We start from the raw sequence: 24,336 nt of genomic DNA, 5'->3' as shown, positions 1-24,336 counted from the left end.
GAAACGGGTCGGGAAGAGGGAGAGACAGGAGGAAAGGAAAGGAAGAAGAACGCGGGAAAAGAAGATGAGAGAGCGCGCGAGTAAGGCGAGTGTGACATTGCGACGGAACTCATTCTCCGCGAGTCGCCGGGACGACGACGCGTCTCAGACCGGAATTCGCTCGTCGATAAGTTTTATTGTCGCGCGGATTGTAAAAGAGCGACGTCTTCCGCTCGTCGCGCGTCCATTTTACGACGATTATAATGATCGACGCTGTCATCATGCTCGTGGAGTGCTCTCGCAGCGCGCGTGTTAATACCCTCTCTCTGAAAAGAGAAAGAGACAGAGAGAAAGAGAAGGAGAAAGAGAGCCGAGCACACACGAGTGCGTTTTATTTCGCGTTGGCGTGTAACGGCGATGCCGTCGCCGCTGCCGCCGCCGCCGCCGCCGCCGCCGACGGTCCGACAAATCGAATAGCGCGTTGCGAATTAGAGACGGGGAGTTGCGCACGCTAGTGCCTCGTACCCCGCAATCGGTGCGCGATGATTGCTTTCGATTTGATCCGATTTCGAACGGCGGCGACAAGGATGACGACGTCGACGCACGCGGAACAAGGGCGAACGACGGGAGATGCAGAGGGAGAGGGTCGGGCAGTTGCATTTGCACGCTCCATAAACGATTAATACGCTCTCTCGTCACGTCCCACGTGTCGGGTGACGTTGCAATGCGCGCGCGAGCACGCATTCTCTTCGCGCGAGAAACGCCATGAGATCGAGAACGCTTACTCTCCGCTCGCGACAGAAAGGTCCTTCCCCTCGAAGCTTGGGCTAGCTTGGTCTCAGAACCGCCGTCAAACCGTTCCCATGCGTATATATGTGAACAAACGAATCGCAACGCGCAGTAACAGTTAACGCGATCAATTAATCCGAACGTCACTGCAGAAAACGCTGCGTTATCTTCTCTTTGTCCGTTGTTATGAAATAAAAATTAACGACTCGAACATCTCGCACGTTGAAAAAAACTGCAAAATGTCGATTTTTATCGGCAAAACACATACATCTCCATCTCCTCTCTCGTCCGATCGCAGCGATAACATATCGCGCGGGATAGATTCCCCGGCTCGGAAACAAATCCGATCGAACCCGAAAATAGACGTCGTCGAAATGCGAACGTAACAAGGATGCAGAAGGTTGCTCGACAACGAGGGGGAAAGTTGTGGCGCGCCATTAACACCAATTGTGGTTTCATCAATTTTCATCCGCGCGGCTTTTGGATCGGTAGCGCGCGATTTGACAGCAAAGGTGTCAAGTGTGACGCCTCGGCAAAGCGAGGCGATTTTCGGTCATCTGCTCTGCGTTTGTTGGCAGCTGCGCTCTCCGTGTGTACGTATATCAAGGGCAATCATTGACTGTGTTCCGCGAGCGGACACACGACGTACAATCGATTATTATTCGGCACGGGATCCGAGATGTGGACGGAAATGTTAATCCACACTCACACACACACACATACACACGTACACACCGCGCCAAGGTTGTCTCCATTGAAAGAGCGCGTTATCGAAGCGTATAGATTACAACTCCCCATATGGGTACATATATTCATGGCGTATAAAATCGACAATTTATTACACCAGCAAGCAGTACAACATCAGTCAACTAATTGATCGATATTAATTGATTAGCAGTATAATCAACAAAATGTTCTATTTTCCGCACAGACTGTACATTACCTTAATAACGTATTGTGCGTAAAATGTATTTCACATGCTACACACATACATATACATAGGAATTGATGACCTCCGTTAACTCTCTCTCTCTCTCTCTCTCTTTTTCTCGCTCGGCGCTACGAGATAAATCTAATAATAATAATAATATCAAACGTGATCAAAAGTGTCAATTAGCAATTCCACGAGTGACGTTGACTTAAACACTAATTAACGTGCGCGTCGGAGAAGTTTCCGTCGGAGAAGTTGCCACCGTTGCAGGTAGCGTCGCGCAATATTCCGCCAGTTAGCTCTCCGACGATAAACAACGAAGCTACCTCGGGCGCGGTCCTTCATATCTTTCGCACGTTGCCGTGTTACTTCTCAGTGTCAAAGACGGCGGTAATTGCGTCTCCTGCGCGATATGCGCTACTTACGTATGTCTTAATTAATTCGTGCCGCGACCCGCCCTAGAAAATTATTTCCGCATCGCCAAATGCACACACCAATCCCCCTTCCCCTTACTCTCTTCGTAGTCCTTTCCCGCGGCTGCTGCCGCTTTGCTCTCTTCTCATCCCTCTCTCTCTCTCTCTCTCTCTCTCTCTCTCTTTCTCTCTCTCTCTCTCTCTCTCTTACGATCGTTATCCTCTCCGCGTCGTCCTTGCTCTTCTCGAGAGCGACGTTACTGGTCGCGATGCAGGAGTTCAAGCAGATCCCCCGCGCCGAAGGAAGCTTATCTCGTAGTCACACGGACGGCGTCCCGCTCATAAATCAGATGATATCGAACACACGTTGTAACTAATTAGCGGTAGCACGAGCATATATATTCTCGCCTGACAATTACATACTGGTAATAACTGTTACTTGTAAATAATACATCTTCGTGTATACCTTTTTATACGAGTCATACACACATGTATTGTACCATACTAGAATGCCAGATTGATCGCTGTGCTTTTTTCGTTGTTCTGTTTGAAAAGTGGCAAACGATGAAATATGGTAGCTTTGTAAATGCCCGTGCAGTACATCAGCTAGCACACAATCCGTCCGCCGTTCGATACACATCAGTGGGAACAAAAGCGCGTGTCAGAAATCACACGTCGATATATATATATATATATATATATATGTATATATATGTATGTATATATTTCGTGTTTCGTTATTTATTTATTGTCAGAATCTTTTTCGCGCGCAGAATCATCGCGGAGTAATTTATTATAGCGCGCGCGCGCCGCGATTCTTATCGCACAACATTTTATATGTCGTATAGTATCACCATTTATCGCGATAAAATATATCTCTCGTCTAAAAAGCCTACGGCAAGCGGAGGCCGCGAGTCACGTAACACACCGAGCTTCTGGCGCGACGAGAAATTTGGCTCGATAACATAAAATTCGCGCGCAACGAAGCTCTCAACTTCGGAGCTCGGTTTTGCTAATGTGAATCCTGCTTAACGGTCTCGAGGACATTCTCGCACGGTGCAACCTCTCTTCCGAGACACCGCGCTAATTTTATCCCGTTATGCGCTCGATGAAGCGAGCGACACGTGGCGATATAAGTATCCCTTGGAACTAATGAGGCATAATGTACCTAACATCTTCATCCGTGCAGTGGTCCTGTTACAACATTATTTCCGTAACGACTTTGTTTATTCCGTGTACATCTGAACATCGTCGCAGTGTGTCTTGCATATCCGCGACGTACATTTCCGCGAGGAAAAAAAATCTCAATCGAAGCGAGATGTAACGCTTGGATTGAAGCGCAGTTTTATAATAACTTCAATGTCGTTAGATAAAAAAAAAAAAATATTCTCTCGCGTTTGCCCCGAGTATCTCTCCGCGAGCGAAATCTTTCCGTTGAACGACAGCAGAACAAAATTATTATACAAGTGCCTCCGTGTACGTGCCTCTTGCTCGAGTACACCGACAGTGTGTTTGATTGGTTTCGCAATTGCAGACTCGCGCGAATACCAAGCTCTCCTTCGTCAACCACAAGGGCATTCCGGTGCATCCTCTTGTACATCTCAATTGCTCACAGATCGGTTACCGCTGCCGGTGGAATCTTGCCTCACGATATCCACTCTCGTTGGATGTATGACTCCTTGAGCTATGCCGTAGTGCTCGTACAGGTCTTTGCCGTAAGACACGATCACCTGCTCGACCCGTTGACCGGGTTTGCTCACGTTCGATGAGCTCGACGGAGATGGGTCGTTTGCTGTAATATTCTGAAGGGTGTTGAAGCTCTGCATTACCAAGTGAGAGGCGGTTGGCATAGAACTGGTCCCGATTTGCGTCGAGATTGAGGGCGAGCCCTCTGTACGCGCGCTATTCGGAGGCTGTTGACTCTCCGCTAATGTCGCGTTGCCTATTATCGGCGCCGGTGCTCTATCGACTCGGCCGACCGATGGAGCGGCTGATCTCACCGTTCGCGGGGTCGATAACATAGCGACGGAAGGTTTGTCTCGAATCGGCATCGGGATCGTCGTCTTGGGCGACGCCCTAGGCGACTGCAACGGCGAATCTTCCGCTGATTGCGCTCGCTTCGTCGACTCGGCACGATTTTCTACAAGCTGCGTGTTCGAAAACGGCGCCGTGCGATTTTTTCTGGCCGGGATTTGCGGACTCATCGGTACCGATCGATTCGGGGCGCCCGATTTCGGAGGTGATTGCTTCGCGGGAGAACTGGCCCCCGCTACCAACACGGGCGAATTGTCGTGGGAATTGCTCGCGTTGGTTTTTACCGAATTGTCGACCCTTCGATTGGTGATGCTCGACACGGGAGAGTGTGGATTAGTCATTTGCGGCGTGTCCGAGGTAACGTTTGCGGAAGAATCGTGAGTCTGATCGCTGCCGTTTCTTACAGCGAGATTCGGATCGCCATTGGGAAAACTGGCGAAGTGCGCGATTGTTTCTCGCTCCTCGGCCACTTGTGGAGCAAAGGGTATTTTTCTTTCGACCGGCTTTACGGGCGCTCTGTTTTTCGAGCGGCTCGGCGGGACTCGGCTGTCCCGTTTTTTCTTGAGGTCGTTTGTCGCGACGCTCGGACGTCTCTCCGGAAAATGTCTGCCCCTCATGGTGACCGGTTCGGGTTCCTCGCTATCGTTCCCGTCATTATTCTCGTCTTCATAAAACTCCGAGTCCTCGTAAATATCGGACTCGTCCTCCTCGGTTTCCTCAACTATCGCGCTGGCCTGTATCCACTCCCTTATGCGATCCTTCTTCTTCGTACGGTCCACCGTGGTCTCGATGCCGTACGTCGTGAGCGTGTGCAGAAGCTGATTCTTCTCCTCCAGGGAACTGTGGAAGCTGTACATGGACGGACACAGCTCGTCTCTCTCGTCGGCGCCGCCTGCGGATAGAAAAAGGTCACGTTGTGGAAAAATTACGACGTACGTAGTCAGCGATACTGCAGCGCAATAGCCAAGCTCACCGTTCAACGCTTTTTCAGCTCCGAGTTTCGCCAGCCATCTGTCCTCTAAATATTTATTCACCTCTAATACGCTGACGGGCCTCTTTTCAACCTTCGGATCTAGCAGCCTCTTGAACATTCTTTACGAAATATCACAACGTAGACAAAGTGATCCAACTTTTCATTTGTTTATTTGTGTAACGTTCTGTTGTGTCGTCAAAGTTAAATTACTAGAAATTTTTCACATAGCAAATTATCGAGTAAAACATTTTTTTTTTTTATTATTATTATTATTAAAAACGGAAGAAATAAACAATCGAGTATACGAAAGTAGTGAATGAATAGCAGCGGATGAGGTAAGATGCGATTTGGAAACGCAATGCGGCGCTTAATCTCGGATTTCCCGAGGTGGCAACTCACCTCTGCGCCCGCGAGCTGATCAGCTGAAATAATTTCGGTTTCTTGGCGATGTTGAGCGTAGCGTTGTGCCAGTTTTGATATCTGGTATAGCGCGGGTCGTCCAACGCAGCTTTCTGCCACGGCAGGCATCCGGTCAGGCAGACAAATAGGACAATGCCGAATTGCCAGACGTCGTGCGACGTACGAGCTCTGAAAAACGTTCGTCCATCATCGTTATAACGTACCTTTGGCGAATCGTGGCTTAACTATAAGTTAAGTATCATTCATGCAACACACAACAAGAGAGCGCGGTATTCTGCGTTGATGTCGCGCTCTTGACACTTGACCAAAACTTCTTTTGTGCATGCAGGAGATTGAAACAAGAAATCCAAACCTTTTCCAAATCGAATTTGAAATCCTTAGACGCATAAAAAAGAGAACGTCGCGATTGTTTCCTGTTTTAATTATCTGTTTGCAAAATTATAACGTGATAAGCGCGTGTAATGGATCGTACATAGCATAAATATAATTACTTGTAAGTCTCGTCAGTGTCGATCTTCAATACCTCGGGCGGCGAGTACGGCAGCCACTCGTTGTGTCTTCGCACGACGGTATTGACCCGCCTGGTCTCGCCGAAGTCGCACAGCTTGATACGCGAGAAGTTGCTGCGAAACACGAGGATGTTGTCGAGCTTGATGTCACGGTGCACCAGGTCGCGGCTGTGTATGTGATGCACCGCGGCGGCAAGCTGCCTTGCCACCCTCTTAGCGTGCAGCTCGCCCAAGCCGGTCTCCGTCACGTTCGACGTGAGATCGCCTGAAAATCGATGGCAATTGAGAGACTGTATATTCGTCTGTGCAATATGTGGCGAGTGCCACTTTGCCGCTCTTTGTAACGACGACAATCACTCGGTGAGCAACTACCTCGCGTCTCGGAATAATCGGCGAGTTATTTCGCGATCATTGTTCGGTCTTGTTAAACGCGTCGTGAATATTACACACGATGAAAATCGTGAAGCAAAAATCGCAAAGAAACAGAATTTATTTTTAACTTGTTTTTTTTTTTTTTTTTTTTTTTTTTCCTCGTTATCTTTTCCAAAAAAAAAAAAAATTTTTTTTTTTTTTTTTTTTTTTTTTTTTTTTTTTTTTTGACACTCGATCTCGTTCCAAACAAAACAAACAGCGTCATTGATTTGAATTCGCTTATTTTTTTGCGCAAACAAGAAACTAAATTACACGGTCGGATAACGAAAGAAAAAAAAGAAAGTTAGCGAACGCGTTTGACTTGCAAAATGTATGATAAGTCGTCGCCGCACGTGGCAGCGGAGCGCCATAAAAAATTCTCTCACCGAGGGGGGCGTATTCCTGGCTAAAAACGTAAAAGCCCGCTGTCTCGAACGCCACGTCGTAAGTAGTTATGATGTTCCGGTGCGCCGACAGATGTAAGCCATAATGAAATTCCCGAAAAAAGTCCGAGAGGCCGGTGTACGCTTTCGGCAACGCCTTCAGCACCATCTCGGTCTGAGTGCTGCGATGCTCGGTCAGCAGGATCTTGCCGAACCATCCCTCGCCGACGATTTGCAGGATGTCGAACTCGTCGATCAGATTTACCTGTTCCAGAAAATGTTGAGTTTTCGACGCGCTGCCGTGCATCACGTTTCGGATCGATGTCGACTCTTTTGCGTCGACTTTTCGAGCCACGAATGACGGGATGAAGTGCGCCTAGGTTTTCGCAGACGCGCGGATCGTAATGATGCTCGAACTCGAGGGACGCGCTTCGGAATAACTCGAGAACCGCAAGCCACACACGGGAACACAAAGAGTCACGGCGCAAATACACACGCACACGCGGCGTCACAAGGGAAACGCGACTCCAAAGGGAAATGTAGGGATCTCACGCGTGAGCTCGACGACGACGACGGCGACGACGACGACGACGACGACGATGATGCGTTATCCGCTGCACGCTGAATACAACGCGACGCCGTTACTCGACGCCGATCTCTACGCAACATCTATTTTTACACCGACGCACACTCTTCGAGAACGCACGTTTCTTTCGATCCCAATACAAAACTCGACACATGAAAACCAAAGCGATTTTCCCGTGTAACATCGTGTTTCATTGAACCGTGTATTTCGCGGAATTTCGTGCGAAAAAGTTGCGGTTAAAAATTATTACTACGATAGACAAGTCTAACTCAAATATAACTGAATATTTATACACACACAAATAGATATTCGGCCATTAATAAGTGGGTCATTAATGATCCAATACTTTATATAAAGCACAACTGTAGTTTCGTACATATGTCACGTATCATGAACATTATTGTATATTTAAACGTGTGGTTTTCCTTTCCGGTTGAGTGAATAATCGACCTTTATTTCTCGGAATCTGTGTCGAGAGAACGTCATTGTGAAAATATTCCGTGAATCTGACTCGTTAATATATAGATAACAAAGTTATTAACTACATAAGCCACCGTCGAGTCACGGTCGCAAACGTCGCCGCCGATCTCACACACAGATTCTCCATTAGGGAAACATTGGTGCAATGCCAGACAGGAGAATGGCCGTTAGTCGAGCGAGCATAATGAAATGCTTGCTTCGCGAATCCTATTTCGGGACCTCAATGTCTCGTAACTGGAAAAGCCTCGCCCCGCCGGTCGTTGTTTAGACTTCTTTATTCGCGAGAGAGAAAACGCGAGGGAGAACCTCGGTATAGCGCGTATATCGCGCGTTTACAAAGGAAAAATCCAATTGCGCGACCGGTTCGCAGAAGAGCTGAACAGAAAGATGTGAAAAGAAGCGTTACCTTCTCGAGCTCGAACTCCCGTATCCTGTGAATGGATCCCCCGATCGCCTTCTTCATTCCGCTCATCTCCCAATAATCCGCCGCTTTTTTTTTTTTTTTTTTTGTAGTTTTTTTTCTTTATCACCAGGAATAGGTTTTATACGGTTCGACGCGGATCAACTGCGAGTATATCCAGTCGTTACATCCTGTGACGGTTATGAATTTCGCAATACCACCGGTCATCGTACCGATATCGAAAAATTTTCGCTCTTTCAAAGCGTCTCGCTCGGTGTTCTGTGAAAAACATTTAATCATTTCATATGAAAATGTTGAATTTCGTTGAAATATTATTGAAATATGAGAAAAATGTAAATATACACGAGGAGTGTGTGTATTTTGCGATTCCGGTTTATCGGACAGCTAACTAATATAAAAAAATAATCGAGTTATCACACGTCGCGCGCGTAACGACATTTTTCGCGCTATACGCGAATTACACGCACCGATGCGCTCGTACATCGTTGCAACAAGATGGATGTATGAATTACAACGTCATGATAGACGGCCGTGAAGTAGAACGCGCGGGTAATAAGTCCCGCGCTCTCTGGACTTATAACCCGCCGTAAAATGGCAGTCTAGTGGCGTGATATTTCATTTTCCGACAACGAGAAATCGTTAACGACGGCTCGAAATTGCGATTTCTATACGACTGCATGTGCGAGTCGTCGCGTCTTCGGTCGCGGCCGGCTAGTATTTTTGTGCTATGCACAATTGTTGCGCAAGACGACACGCCGGGCGAGAGAGAGGCCGCACACAAATCTCGCCGGGAATGCGCGCGCCGTACACATATTATTTGGCAGATTGCACCATCGACAATTAGATACTGAACGAACGTTTCCGAAACATTTCTAGGCAATTGGAAAGCGGACCGATTTTGCGCGAAATGCTGACGCAGAGAGAGAGAAAGTTGCGACACCGTGTGTCGATGAATCAATAAGCGGCAAACATGATGTTCCGCGATTTTTTAAATTGGTGTGATGTAAAAATAAGCGTCGTATCATCGGATAGGTGTGACATTTCGAAACGTCGGTTGTTTGAATCATTTACTTGATCGATGTGCAGTAAGTCTATTTGTTAATTCAGTTTATCCGCGGTCTCTTCGAGTCGACAAATGCAAATTTACAAACTCCGTCGAACTGATTTTTCTTCTCTCTCTCTCCCTCTCTTTCTCCCACGTATAAAAATCACTGTCTTCCGTTCGAAAACAAAACCAAATGTATTTTCACACAAAACTCGATAAAACGGCTCCAAGCGTAAACCAATAAATGCATTTTATTTGAATCTCATTCGTACATATCGACGTGTATCGTACGCCAAAACTTACGGTTGATAAAACTCGCGACGGACCCCTGTCGTTATTTATGTAAGCGCGCAATCCGGCGAGAGTCACGGAAACGCGAACACGCACAGCACGAGCTCGTTTATGTAAATTTACAGATTGCGTGCTTCCTCATGCACTTCTCTCTGTGAGAGTCCCGTCCACGGCGCGGCGCACCGGGATTCGGAGAAATTCACCACGGCACGAGGAGAGACACAATTAACACCACACCGGAGTAACGTGCACACACGATATTCTCTCGCCCGCGAGCGCACATCCGCGAAAATACAATGCCGTCGTTACGCGATAACGTGAACGCGCGCGCGCTCACACACACGCGCGCGCGAACCTCTGGAAAATCCACGTGTGAGAATAAATAACTCGATAACTCTTTCTTCGACTATTCGCGCTTATGTACGAGCGGGGCCACGCACCTCGTATGATTTCACGACTGGTCTGCCGTGTTCGGTGCACTGTTTGCCTGTCTGCAGTATTTATAAAACGCGAACCGGAAAGCGCGACTGTGGCGAGCTGATCTTGGCGCCTTGCCGACTTGTGTGTGCGCGCACCTTATCCACCTTTTCCTAAGGGCACGTGCCGCGTTTAATTAAAACAGCGAACACAAACTCCGTATCGAGCTCGAGTCATTAAGTGGAAGTTTATGTTTAGTTTTTGGATTACACAGTCACGATTAAAACTGGAACCGATAATTAAATATCGCGTAAAGATTGCGAGCGACTAATTGCGACTGACTTCAAGCTTGCAATGTGCGATATTCTAGAATTTCGTGTGTATATTATATTGTCATCGTGAGTATTTTGGCATTACCCAAACTCAGCTCGCTAATTACTGCAGTATTTCACTGCAGTGTACTATGTTGTTATTATTATTAAAAAAAGTAAGGCTGATATAAAAAAAACAAAAGCGACTGAAAGTTTGATAAGACAGTATTGATTATTTTATGGCGCATATTTTGTGTATTTTCAAAATTTTAATTTGCAACGCTTGCTAATACCCGACAGTTTTGACACTCCTTTCGTACACATAATGAAAGATACAATAAATTCCCCGTGTGATGTTTATGCGCATAAATTAATTATTGCGAAATGATTTCGCATGACGGTTGAGATGTTTATTTTTTTTTTTCACAATACATGATTCGAATTTACGAGCACAGGCAATGAAATTAAAGATTCATTACATACACGTTGTTCGAAATGGACGATGCTGCGTAATTCGAAAGTCAACAAAGACGACATATTTCGCCGTATAATTGGCCGAGCTGGTTATAATGTGACTACATAAATGCGTCGATTGTCATTGTGAGAACATCTCTTGGACATTTTTCAAAACAAAACGGGTCAAATAAAAATATAAAACCGTGTTATTCTAATCATACAGTCTATTTGTTTTGAAATCAATAAAAAATCTCCTGAATTTGCAATATTCTCTTGTATGTCTACTCTCTCTCTCTCTTCTCTCTTTTAAAATTATTTATCAGAAAAAAAAGAATGTCTATCTTGTATTCTATAATTTTTAATATATGATATGCATAAATATTACAATTGGATAAGCGTTTGTACGGACAGATTTTTATTTAAATAAATTTTTATTTAAATTACATCGATTGTGTGTGTATTAGTATACAGTATATGTAGCTTGTCTACCAGATTTTATGTTACGACATCGCGCGGGAATTTGAAGAACGTCATAAACATGGAGTGATCGACCGAGAACATGACAGTTCCTCAAGTTTAAAAATATCTGTTTTTAAAATATAAATTGAAAAAAATATGTAGGACATTGGAATACTCGAGTTTACGCTGGTTTGCTTTTTTTATATTTCTCTTTTTTTCTTTTGAAAGATCATCATATTTATTTTTTTATCGCAGCCAAAATGCAATTAAATTGCATCCTCAACATCGATAAACGATATCAAATAAAATATCATAATTTATACAATTACAAGAAATCAAACGCAAACACAATTTTCCAATGATGAGTTGTTTCGATCAGTCATTTTGCAAAATATATTGTTGTACACTAGCGTCCTCTCGACTGCGACGAGAAAGCCAGAGCACAGACAAGTACAGACGGTATCTTATTTACTCACGTAACCTGAAACAATTTAATAAAAATATATATATATAAATAAAAAAATATATAAGCGCTTACTTAAATGTAACATAAGACTGAAAACTGACATATCGTTGCGACATCAGATGCGATAAAGTATAATGATCATATAAAAAACCTTTAAGTTTTTAAATATTGAAAAACATTAAATGTTAGAATCTGCACAAGTTACTCCAGTGTAAAAATCGAAATGCGACGATTATGGGCATTATCATTTCGATTTATGTTCTTCTCTCGGCGGTGAAATTTTATATATTCGCGCTACAAGCCACAACGATAGTACACGCGAATCGTCGGAAGATGACAGGTGCATCGTGTTAACCGGCTGGCGCTCGGAGCGCGTTCCGCGAATGCGTCGACCAGTGTCAACTACACCAACCAACTCTACGAAAGCCGAATATACGTTCTCCAGCTTTCTCGTGTGTCATCGTATTGCGAGTGTGCGCGCGTTCGTAGTCGTCGCGTTGCACTTGTGTCGTGCGTCGTTGAATGTCTTCAACCCGACGGTGAGGAAAGTGAGAGATTTAGTGTCGAGAGAGCGTCGGTCGCGAGGCATCCGCGCGCCGTGTCCGATCGTAAAGAGCGGTTACGCCGAGTTTTCCCGGGAGTGCGAGAAATAACGGAAAACAGAAAAACGGTCAACGGCGGCGTAGAGAGAGGTACGCTCTCTCTCTCTCTCTCTCTCTCGTGCGCGTGGCGCTCGTGTTTGCGCTCCGTGTATACGTACATAGTACATGTGTGTGTATGGTGCGCGCGCGCGCGCGTACAAAACGTCGCGTAAAAGCGAGACGGACGACGGCGACTTGAGAGTGGGAAGAAGAGAGAGATAGAGGTGGAAAAAGTGGGAAGTGTGTCGGGCGCGCGGCGCATCGTCGTCATCGGCGAGGAGAAGGTGCCCGGAAGTCGCCTTCTGCTCTTCGAGTGCGAGTCTATCTGCGGCGCTAGATAAATAGACGGACATAGAGAAGAGGGGTGAGTAATCGCGGGTGGGCGAGGTAGTCCAATAGAAAGAAGGGAGAAAAGAAGACACAGGAAGAAGATACTGTAGGAAGTAAAGATAGCCGGGGAAGAAAGAGAAGGTGATCCATCAGAAGCGGGTGTGCACGTTTAGGTTTGCGTTCGGGTAGACGGAGAACGGGAGCGAGTAAGTGACCGAAAGACAGAACGGGGAAGAAAATAGAGTAAGAGAGAGACGAGGATCGGCGTCGCGCGAGTGGAGGAATGTGAGAAGCGACCGAAGAACAGTGCCCGTCTGTAAACACACACCGTCTCGGGTGAAACGAGGCGGCCCACCAACGACGTTCGATGACTCGCGCATTCCCGTCGTTGTCGTCGTGAAGCTACGGCATCCTCGACGGCGAAGCTGGGCGTCGTGAACCTCGCCGTGCGGGAAGAGAGAGTGTCTACGGGGGCATCGATCATCGTCGTCGTCGTCGTCGTCCTCGTCGCCGCTGCCGTCGCCGCAGCCGCCGGTTCACACGTATACATGAACACGCAACACAAATGACAGTGCACCGGATTGTGGGCGGACTAGCGAGGTGCTGGCACGACTCGTCGTCGTCATCTTCGTCGGTTTAGCGGACAAAGAGGTAAGAGCTTTTCTCCCTCGTACCAGAGTTTAATTCTCTCTCTCTCTCACACTCTCTCTCTCTCTCTCTCTCTCTCTCTTTTGCGGTCTCTTTAATGGACTCTTCTTTAAAAATGGCCTCATACGTTTCTGTACTTGTTCCAATTGCTATGTATTGTTGTTAAGCGGTCGTCGCACCGTGAAAAAAAGTTCTTGTTTGATAAGATAATTTTCGCGAGAATTGTTGACATATATGTTACCTATATGCACATGTATGTATACATATATATATATGTATATGTAATTGTAATATGTAAATATTTTTATATATACAAATATATGTATGTATATGTAAATGTAAATATATATTCTGACGAGATGATAACTTTTGAGTACAGGTCATATCAGTTGTCTAAGGACAACTGGCTAATCGCACAAATCTTGAAAGTTTAAATCGAAATTAAGATAACGCACAATTTTGCAATTGACCTCGTTGCTTTAATCAATATAGTTCATATACATCGGAGTTACCGTTATAAAAACATTTTATCGTTATTATTCAATATTGTAGAGTGCACTCTTGTGTGCTCTTCTTCTAGCGATATCTTTATAAACTGTGCGAGTTTTGCATATCGATTCTCTTTTGATATTCTATTCCACGAATTTCATTTCCTCTTGTTTTTTCGGGAAGACAGCCGTACAATATTTGCTCTAATTCTACTGTAGAAAGCACCGGTGCTAAAGCGGCAAACATTATTGATTGAATCTTGCTCCAGTATTCGGTACGAAAACGGTATCACACACTGTTCTCATACACATTTCACGTTTTATTTTTACTTCACTTGTGTGAAAAAGTGACGTGATTATCATCAACGCGTTCGAATACCTTCGAATTTTTGGCGAACAACTCTACGGAAATAAACACTCCGTAATTTTCTCTTTTTTTTTTCCAATCACAACAACGGTCGAGCGCAGCCTTACAAAGATCCTCGTGCACGTTACATTGCACAATAATCCCATTGCCGGCAATATCTCGGTCGTATTTGCAAATAGGTGGCGGTATCAATCGTTTATACGTGAACACTATTGACGTTATCGCGCAATAATATCGATCGTGCAGAAACTGTTCTGGAAACCTGTCCTGTCTTGTCTCGAGAGAGATATTCAGGTGGGTCCGATAAATTCGTTGTATCTCGCACGGCGGTGGTCTTCGATCTCTCTCCTGAATTCGGATGAGTAAACAGGTATACACGTATGTGTACGCAACGTAAGTAATGCAATCTGCTCGGAGACGTTCTGTTTTATCTCAAATTCATCTATATATTGTCTCGCACTTTACGTGAATGAAAGGATCTCATGAGAAAACAATGTCCGCGGGCTAATCAAATGCCACTTTACCGGAACTCGCTATTTCCGAAGTCCCTCGCGGGGATTTCTCTTTCCAATATGATTAATCATTATTGCGAGCGGAATGCGGAAAACTGAGCAAATTATATTCAGCTTATAAATAACAAATTATGCAGAAACGACAATAGATTACATCTTGCGCATCTGATACGGTTATAATTATACGAAATATAATAATAAAAAAGTGCCTGAAGTAATAACGATAACGTAATAAAAAATAACGAAATAATATCTAATGAGAATAAAATACAAGGATCAGTAAAGAAAATATTTTCAATAATAAAATTATATTATTGATGGAAATTAATTTGGCATTGCGCATTTTCTTTTAATATTACGATAATAGACATGTTCTCCAGAATGTTATTACAATAATAACAATAATAATAATTAGTAATTGCGTATATTTCGAGTACATAGTTAAAATTAATATCACTAGATTACAGATTCGGGGTCAGCGTGTAATTAACTCCGAATAGCTTTGTGAGTCAAGTAAAATTAGAAAAGGACTTTACACGCGCAAATGTATATAATCATTTTTTTGTTATAAATTACATTTCTGAAATATGCAAATGTGAAATATGTATTTCACGAAGTGCAATCTTTTTTCGAAATATATATTGCAAACATCTGAATGTGACGGCAAAACGTGAGTGAAATATTGATAATGTGACTCCTGCAGAAATTGCAAATTTCGAACAAAATTGTAGCAATTAAAAATTTAATAACCCGGTTTTCATGCATATTGAAATAACTCTTGTTACCAAAATACAGAATATAAATGGGTGTGTTAAAAAAACACGCGTTACAAAAACTTTCAACGTTTGATTTTTTAAAACCTACATTTGAATTCGGTAGTTTTAATAAAAATACAAGCGTTAGGTAGTTTTCAATAACCGCTATCGTGTGTGTGTGTAACACTTGATAATTCAGTATGAAAAAGCGATACAGAGTATCACACAGAAATGGAATTTCAGAAATGGAATTTTATCTCGCGCATACTCTAGATTTTACTACTACGAGTATCGTGCGTGTAGAAATAAAAAAAATTAACGTATAGTCGATTATCGATACATAGACGCGATCACACGTATTTATGACCTCAAATAACATGTTACACACTCGATAGCGATCAGCACATATCTTCATTATAAAGTCCAAAGTTTGCGAGTATCAATATCTACGATTTTATACATACAACACTCGATAACACGAGTAATTTCGTTCTTTCAAAAAATGTGTCTGTTCCAATTTTGGCAATTGCGATAACTTTTTGATGTAAAAATAAATTTGTCGGCTTGATGACTTTATTCTTAGCTCGGCACACTTCTTATTATTCGTTATATCGATAAATTGTTTTTCCATGATGTTTATTAAAATTATGTAACGCTTACATATTTATAACTTTAGCTTTTATAAAGTTTTTCTGCAAATTTATATTTTGCAGCAAGCGCTGTGTGCGTTATCTCCGTAATGGAAGGCGCGGTTGGTTTACTAGGTTAAAACTTCAAAGTGTCGGACTACGCCAGGTCAGATCAGAAATTCCGAGCTAAATTGACATAAATAGTTAACCGTTATATAATTGACCGTATCACGGAGATAACAAAGTTTTCCCATAGTCAATGACGCGAGAGAAAGAGAGAGAGAGAGAGATAGAGATGCTTCTCTCATCTCGATAAAATGACGGAAATATTAGGTCCGGAGCATCGCAAGGTACTAGAAAAATTTGGCTGTGTGTTTAACCACCAGACCTCCTTCTGCGTTGACTGTGATACATCTGTAAAAATTCGACGAAACAGACACAGCTGCTAATTCTATTCGGGCTCTGCCTGGCTCTCTCTAGATATTTGCTTTTTACTTAATTTATTAAATCTGTTAAAGTCACCGTTTTCACAGAATTTCCCACACACATTTTGCTTCCAAGATATTCTTTTCTAAATATCATTCAAAAGTAATACTTTTAATAAAGTTAAACTTTGATTATAAACTCACTTGAAATTAAATTAAAATTGAAATTAAATTAAAATTTTTTTCAACTTGAAAATAGATTTAATTTAGGTCGAAGAGAAAAGAAAGCGCTTGGACTTTATTGAGGAACACTTGTATAAAATTGATTTAAAATTAAATAAAAGATGTAGGTTCGCGTCACTACTTATCACCAACATCATCGAAACTTGATTCGATACAAACACCGACACTCTATACAATGATACACTTGTTAAGGAAAAAAAAATGGACTCAAGTGCTGAAAGAACGTGTCGAAGTTGAAGAGACAGGAAGTAGAAGTAGGTCGCGCTACGTGTATTGTATTACATTCTTGGAATGCTCTGCGCCTATTCATGCGCTTTATCTTTGTGTTAAAACATGTGTGGGTCTGCCAACACTTTTGGCATTTTAAAGACCGAAACGAAATATGTATTCCTCAATGGAACGGAATATTGGAAAAAACTTATAAAACGATACTTATGTATCGAGCTGTTGTAATTAACTTTCCGAGTTGCATCAGCGGAAAATAGATGGCGAAATATTTGCGACTAGCAGAAGTAACAAATGTATAAATTATCTTTTATTGAGTAACTCTTTTTTTTATAACATTGCTAATAAAACTTGCTCTACAACATCAATGATAATTGCATGCAAATATTATACAATTTGACGTGTTTGTTTTTTTTTTTGTTTTTTTAGCAAACATTTTTACTTGTTAATTAATTCAATGTTTTTATCGAGATACTCGCATTGCAATAAGTTTGCTTACAATTCACAAACCTCGTTAAAAAACTTTTCCATTGAAGACGGTGAAAAAACTTGATTCTATTTTTCAACCTTTCGTAATAAATTACTTTTGTTTGTACTTCCTTTCGCACTTAAACTTATTATTGTTTACTCTCAGAGGGGCGACGGTGTTTGCGAGCGAAACGGCAAACGGCGTTCGGAAGCGGAGATCAATCTGCTTGTCGAGTGCATTATCTCAAATTACATAGATCCGGCCGTGTCAAAGTAATTTGCTCCGCGGAGATAAAACTTGCGCGTATCGCATTTCAAGGTGAGCAAGCGAGAGAAAGAGAGAAGAGAAACGGTAGATCGTCAAAAAGTGGAGTCCACAGCAGCGAAACAAATCCGAGCTAAAAGAACTTCCACTTTGTGTGATTTGAACATTGTTTTTTTTTCTTTTCTTTTTTTTTTTTTTTTTTACTATTGCTCGGCTCAAAGTTGCCAATCGTAATTGTCGACATTCTTTTGCGACGTAAACAATAACGAAGTAAAGTATCTCTAGAGAGAAGAAGCTCAAAGTCAAAAATCTCTTCGCTAACTTCAAAACATTCGCGACGAAATTCGAGAGTTCAAGCTCGACAATATGCACGTGTGTCATCAGCTCTCAAGTCAGAGTTCGTCTCCGGATTTGGTTCGCTAATGTGAATTCTGCCTTATTCTAGCGTCTCTCGTCACATCGCTGTTGTCACTAAAGAAGATTACAAGAAAGCGAAAGAAAATTTTGCGCAGTAAGAAAACTAAAAATGTTACTTCCGTCTCATGCATAGAGATTACAAAGTCGCAGCTTCTCCCATCTCGTTTTTCTCTTCTCTCTCTCTCTCTATATATATATATATATATATTTTTCCGTCTTCAAATGTCGCATTCAGTTGAACGTACCTGGAAATACATTGTCGCTAGATATCAGCGCTACGTATTTCCCATATTTCTCTGACGGATTATCAATACTGTCCTTTTCTGTCTGCGAGTCTATTTTACCAATGTTATCTGGCAATATCAATATGTCACCGTCCGAGTGTGTCAACGCGAAGCGCGCCAGGATTAAGCTAATGGAACTGTCAGCGGGACGTTTCGTAAGACTTCTATCAAACTTCCGAAAGAATTGTAACCTTCGATGACTTCTCTCCGGCAAAAAGTTTGATTAAATAGCGATTGGATTCTCTCTCCGCGGTATGTGAACCTGGCGATTGCCTTTCGCGAAGAGGCACCGCTGTTCTGTGCACTTCGTGCCTTGGCAATGCAAACCACCGCGCTCTAATCGGCCGCAATTATCATCCTCGTGAGGATGAACACCGCAGTTGTTCCCACCGACGGTGGCAGAACGGGGCGAGGATTAGTCGCGCGCGCTCTTCCCTCCCTCCCTTCTCTATAGATATCATCATCGTGTATTTCTTTCTCCCGCAGCAGTGGCGGCGGCGCTGTGGAATCTCGGTAACGGTACGCGGAATACACACACACACACACACACACACACACAGACATACAACCTGTTACGTGCTACGTTTACGTTACGCATTATCATCACGGGGCCATATTATCGCTTCGATCGTGGATCCACACGAGAGAGGAGAGGCTATCGCGCCCGCCAATTACCGTTATGATTGCCTGAGCTTTTGATTGCGCGCGAGGAAAAGCGATTTTACTTTACGAAAGAAAAACACAATTCGCCGCGAGAGCTCTACTTCGCGATTACAAGAAGTTTCCTTTTTCAAACGCGAACATATCGTCACCGATCGAATTGATCGTCTCGTTAAGTATTGTTATCGTTTCCGAGTTATCTTTTTCCTCCAATGTTTGCCTCGGCGAGAAGATCAGAGCGCGCGATTTTATGATTATTTAACACAGATCGCTTTTGAAAGTGAACTGTCGCATCGTCTTTAATAGCTTTCAATCGATCTCACGCATCGATTTCTCTTATCTGTACACAGAAGAATGAACGGATCTTGCGGAAGGTGTCGGAAGCATGTTGTAAATGTCACGTTTTCCGACGGACAATATGCAACTTTCCACAAGATGCGCCTCGTCGGGCGCAGATTAATTGATTTATTGAGTGAATGAAAGGTGTGTGTATGCTGCAGCGGATTAGTGGACACGTTTAATCTCGATACACGCGCGACGCGCTAAATCCTTCAAAGTTATCTCGTTCGAAAAGAATCTGAAAAAAATCAGATTTGATTTAACTAGAAAAATAAAACCTCAGATTGAGTTCAGAAAATCGTCCGATTATATTGGCGAGAAATAAAAATGCAAAAAAAAAAAAAATGGATAAAAATTTTCGAACACTATCGGGATTACTTCCGAATATATATATATTGGAATAATGCGGATTTGAGTTTTCGGATCGATCACGGATATTCGAATATGGAACTTCAGCGCGCGATAGTGTCAACTCGGTTCCGACCCGGATAGAACGTTTGTTTGTCGACGCGTTTGCGACGTCGTCTGACGATCTTTCTGCAACATCGAGCTCCGTCGAATTGCGCACATCCTAGCTGTCGCGTCTCTTTCTGCGTCTCTCTCTTTGCTTCTACAAATCGCAACGGTACATTTATTATACTCCGCTTCATCGCCGATCTCGGAAATTCATCTTGTTCGCCGATTCCGACCATTTCCGCGTCCGCGCGAAAGTTCATGTACGACAGGTACGTGTTCCGTCCTTCGAATCGCTTCTGCTTAAAAAAAAAAAAAAAAACCTGCCTATATATTACACGTCTATGAAGAAAACGCGTAACCAGGATCTAAATTTCAAACGCGCGCGAGTTCTCGCATTACGCCCGTTGGAACGGATTGCACTTTCTAAGCGCAAGAAGTTTCCGCGCGATGGAATTTACGACCGCGAGCGTTCACGCTTGTGTGAAAATCCCGTAGGCGTTACAGAAAACTCTCGCGATTTTCTACGAAATAATCAATGCTTTCGCTGCGAGCGTATGCGCGCGATCGCAAGTAGGAACACCTTTCACAGGTATCAATAACGAGAAACATCGCTCGTTCATACTTCCTGTGTTATCTTTGGTCAGTGATGTCTATGGTATTTACACGTATAGAATTATATTTAATAATATGTAAAAAAAACCGATATGTCGTTATTTTAGAATTTTTTTCCCATCTCTTGGTGAGCCGCGGGTTAACGGGACAAACTTTCTTTTCTTTTTAAGGAGACTTGTCTTGAAATAAAAAAAATTCCGCATCACATCCGCAAAACATCTCGCTGGAAACACGTCACGATTGGCATAAGCGTGTTTCAGATGATAGTGATGTGTATTTGCTACAAGCTTGTAGCTTATTACGTGTAACTGACGTTCGTGCATCTCATTATTACACGGACACGTGGTGGTAAAAGCGGGTCAGGCTGACATCATATGGACAGTACGCGCGCGCAGGTAGATCTTGATAGAGAGCGTCGTTATCGGGTAAATGTCAAGTTCAATTCGCCGCGACATGATGGATCCGAGTAGATAAAGGATGATTCGGACTTCCGTTTTCCTTGCATAAATTGCAACGATAAAGTAACTAACTATGAATAGTCAGGATCAATATATCGCGTTTCAAACGACGATGAGTTATTAGGTGCAATTATAATTATAAAGAGAGATTTTAGTATTGGATTCGTGTAATGTTATATTGAGAAATAACGTTAAAACGTATTATTTACAATTATCAATTTCATATCTCTCATTATATATTTATAATTTATATAAATACATATCTTTAAAAAATAGTAAAAGTGTAAATAATAAAAGTATAAATTAACTTTTGTGAGAGAGATTTATTTCTCTCAAATTGTTATTTAAATTCTCTTTAATCTTCATTTTGTGTGTCGGTAATTAAATATTAAAAACTTAAATTTAAATATTTATGAAAATGAGGTATTTAAATATTTGTTTAACATAAATTAATAAAATTATAATAATTAAAATACTAATGTATTAATTATTAATATTGCGCTCTGTAATGTATTGGAAATTTTGCAATTACACTAGACTTTTCAGTTTTGTAAAATTAATATTAAATTATTTTGTGTCATTCCGTGTTGTTCGTATGTATTCAGGCAATATATATTTTTTTTAGAATTATATTTTTTACTTCGCGTCAGAATGCTTAACAATATCAGAGAGCTCTTATTTAACTTGGTTTCCTTCCGTGAGATATTATTTTCACGGCCATATTCCGCAAATGTTTGTATTTTCCAAGTTACTGCTGTCGGGACAATTTAAGGATTCCTGACCTAGATAAGTCTAATATTGTTTACCCTAGGTCAGAGTAGATATCCTCTTCTTCCTCAACATAACCCACATTGACGATGAGCTCTGTGAAGATGGCACCTGCACACTTACAAAGTTTGATAAGATTCTTACGGCACTTCTGTTCACGATTTGTCTATATTTATCCATGCACACACATCTTGCGCGCGCACTGCATTTTATGTACACTTAAAAATCTAGTTATATTATAATTAAATATATATAATATAATATAATTAAATTACCGGACACACAAATTACTAGTTTCTTAACCAACTTTTTACTTTACCGCTAATTGAATTGTTACGTCAGAAAAATTAGAATTTTTTTAGCAAAGAGCATAATCGAGCACTTTTGTTAATTGCAGTATGCGCAAGTCGAGATAAATCTCGCCGAGCCTTCGCCGGTGTCACCCGTAATCGCATTACTTCCTTCGTCGTTAATGACATCAAGCTCAATCACGTAACGCCAATTAATTTCCCATATTAGCGGCCGGGCGAAAACGCGAGTTTCGAACGCGACGATATATGCAACGTTCGCTGGGCGTGATTTATTTTAATTGAATCCGCTTCCAAGCGCAGTCGGTCACATTATATCCTATTGATAAATATTTGTTGCGCGTGTGCGTTTTCTGTTTGCACTTCTATGCGCGTGTGTTCGTAAAGTGTTTTCGATATCATACGCGTATTGGCAATAAATTGGCACGCGCGCGACATGAATATTATCAATGTACGTGCGCCTTAACAGCTCAATGTATTGCCCGGGATAATTTATTATCTCAACAATAAACGATGCGAGAAATTGTGCGCGTCGATAATAATAACTTCGGCGAATAAATAGTTTCGTCTTATTTATATCGCGACGTGTAGGCAATGGACGCGTTCGCGCAAAATAAAAGCCGTAAACGCGCGCCATGAGTGGAGTATCGGAGTATCTTGCGTCAGAGTTTTGCTATAAATTGCGGAGCAAGAGTGCAAAGAGATTTGATCGGCGAACCATTAACCGATTCCCTTTTTTTTTTTTTTTTCGAGAGGGAAAAAGAACTGAGAAATTTTTCGGATAATTTCTTTCCGAGAAGAAAGAGTTCGACGAGTCGTGTAACTTCTGTGTCGAACGGTTCCGTCTCGTTATTGGTTCTTTCCGCCCAATCTCTCGCGAGAAAGTTTATTTTTGTGTTCTTCGTAATCCTCGTTAAGAACATCCGGAGCACGTGCACGGTGCGAAGGAATGATTCGCGATTCGACCCGACGACGGCGATACGCCGCGAATACGTCATGGCCGCGTATTTGACTCGGCCCCGAGGTGAGCGGGGGCGAGTGGAAACTTCCTCGTGAATTCCAAAGAAAGCCGTAGGTGTATCGAGATTTTCGCGACCTCTGTGTTTTCGTCATATTGTATTTTCGTACGTCATCTATCCGCTATACGGGACGCCCCGGCGCGCCGAGCTGATGCGTTTCGCAATTGCGTTCCGCGCCGAAGAGACAATGCGTTCCTCCCGGCGGCACGCAACATTGGCTCATGTTCGCATCGCCAAACCGACGCTAAATCTAACCGTGTAATTCAGAGTGTTCGCATTTAACGTCTTATATCTTCGTTGTGTCAGTAAACATGTGACAAAAGTAAATAAAAAATAAATTATCACAAGTGTAAGAACGTGATATTTTGAGATTATCGACATTTTCGAAAAGTACGACGATGTAAGCACCACCAGATCCACAGTCAGTTAATCTTCGATATTATCGAAGCCGACTAAAATAAATAGATTCTTATACGCTCCAGTTGTCGGAGTTTCTAATTCACTAATACGCATCCGGAAAAATTTAACTTATCGGGTTTGTGTGCAGGACACGCTTTATCGTCGGATGCAATAAATACGTTATCTGTACTTTCGTGCAAAAGTTTCGAGATCAGATCATTAGATTTGAACGTAAAATATGTAGCAGCGCCACGTGTATATTAGTACGATCCATTAACTCCGCACATATCTCTCTTTATATATACGTATATAATCTCTCTCTTTCTCTCTTTTTTATATAAACTTTTCGAGATGATAATTTCGCGCGTTATATCGTTTCACGTATCGAGTGGTACTTCTTTGCGAAGCGAATTAATTATTCGCTTCTAACCGCGGCGCTAAAAATATAATGGCGACCTCTTTCTCGTCGCGCGCGGGGGTTGATCGAACCGCCGACCGTATCACGCGGACTCTGTCGCGGACACATTTCGAAATATCCAATTAAGGATTCGATGTTTGGATTCGTTGATTTTGTACGGGTGCAAGCGTATTATATTCGCTGTATGCTCGCTCGTTTAAGACGAGCTGAACAAAAGATCGAACGATTCATATTGTGAGGTTTTTTTTTTGAAGAGCAAAATAGACGAAACATCGCGAGATAATCGATCTCTTCAGATGATTGATCTGCAGCAAAATCTCTCGCGCGCGCAGTTTTCAGGAATACTCTTCGAAAAAAAAAAAGCGATCTCAACACCTTTTCCACCGCACTCATCGAATAAACAAATTTACCGAGCGTCGATCAAACTC

General features: G+C 42.6%; 2 protein-coding genes across 4 annotated transcripts in view; one reads left to right on the top strand and one right to left on the bottom strand.

Moving 5' to 3' along the window:
- Window positions 1-1,802: 1,802 nt before the first annotated feature.
- On the bottom strand, window positions 1,803-10,152 carry LOC109856018 (sperm motility kinase). Of its 3 annotated transcripts, none has more exons than XM_020430817.1 (7): window positions 10,106-10,152; window positions 8,315-8,587; window positions 6,846-7,107; window positions 6,031-6,313; window positions 5,519-5,707; window positions 5,120-5,238; window positions 1,803-5,038 (listed from the first exon to the last, which is right to left on the bottom strand). In XM_020430817.1, the coding sequence occupies exons 2-7, from the start codon at window positions 8,378-8,380 to the stop codon at window positions 3,714-3,716; spliced, it is 2,244 nt and encodes a 747-aa protein (XP_020286406.1). In that variant the 5' UTR covers window positions 8,381-8,587; window positions 10,106-10,152; the 3' UTR covers window positions 1,803-3,713. The 3 variants fall into 3 exon arrangements, with proteins under 3 accessions (XP_020286406.1, XP_020286405.1, XP_020286407.1); XM_020430816.1 differs by having other exon boundaries at window positions 9,678-10,128; XM_020430818.1 differs by lacking the exon at window positions 10,106-10,152 and adding an exon at window positions 8,797-8,867.
- Window positions 10,153-12,185: 2,033 nt separating this feature from the next.
- LOC109856034 (SNF-related serine/threonine-protein kinase) overlaps window positions 12,186-24,336 on the top strand; it is a 22,367-nt gene continuing 10,216 nt past the window's right edge. Inside the window, exon 1 of the mRNA XM_020430852.1 lies at window positions 12,186-13,396. The gene's annotated coding sequence lies outside the window, so the exon portion shown is untranslated. The remainder of the gene's footprint in view (window positions 13,397-24,336) is intronic.

The sequence above is a fragment of the Pseudomyrmex gracilis genome, unplaced genomic scaffold (assembly GCF_002006095.1).
Source record: "Pseudomyrmex gracilis isolate BER0280 unplaced genomic scaffold, ASM200609v1 scaffold_105, whole genome shotgun sequence".
NCBI classification, from domain to species: domain Eukaryota; kingdom Metazoa; phylum Arthropoda; class Insecta; order Hymenoptera; family Formicidae; genus Pseudomyrmex; species Pseudomyrmex gracilis.
The sequence above is the reverse complement of the archived record's forward strand: the minus strand, read 5'-3'. Positions and strand labels throughout refer to the sequence as shown.

Coding starts and splice junctions, on each gene's coding strand:
- LOC109856018 (XM_020430817.1), bottom strand. CDS start 8,380: ATGAGCGGAATGAAGAAGGCGATCGGGGGATCCATTCACAGGATACGG. Junction 6,314..6,845: donor CCAGGAATACGCCCCCCTCG/GTGAGAGAATTT, acceptor ATCGATTTTCAG/GCGATCTCACGTCGAACGTG. Junction 5,039..5,119: donor AGCTGAAAAAGCGTTGAACG/GTGAGCTTGGCT, acceptor TTCTATCCGCAG/GCGGCGCCGACGAGAGAGAC.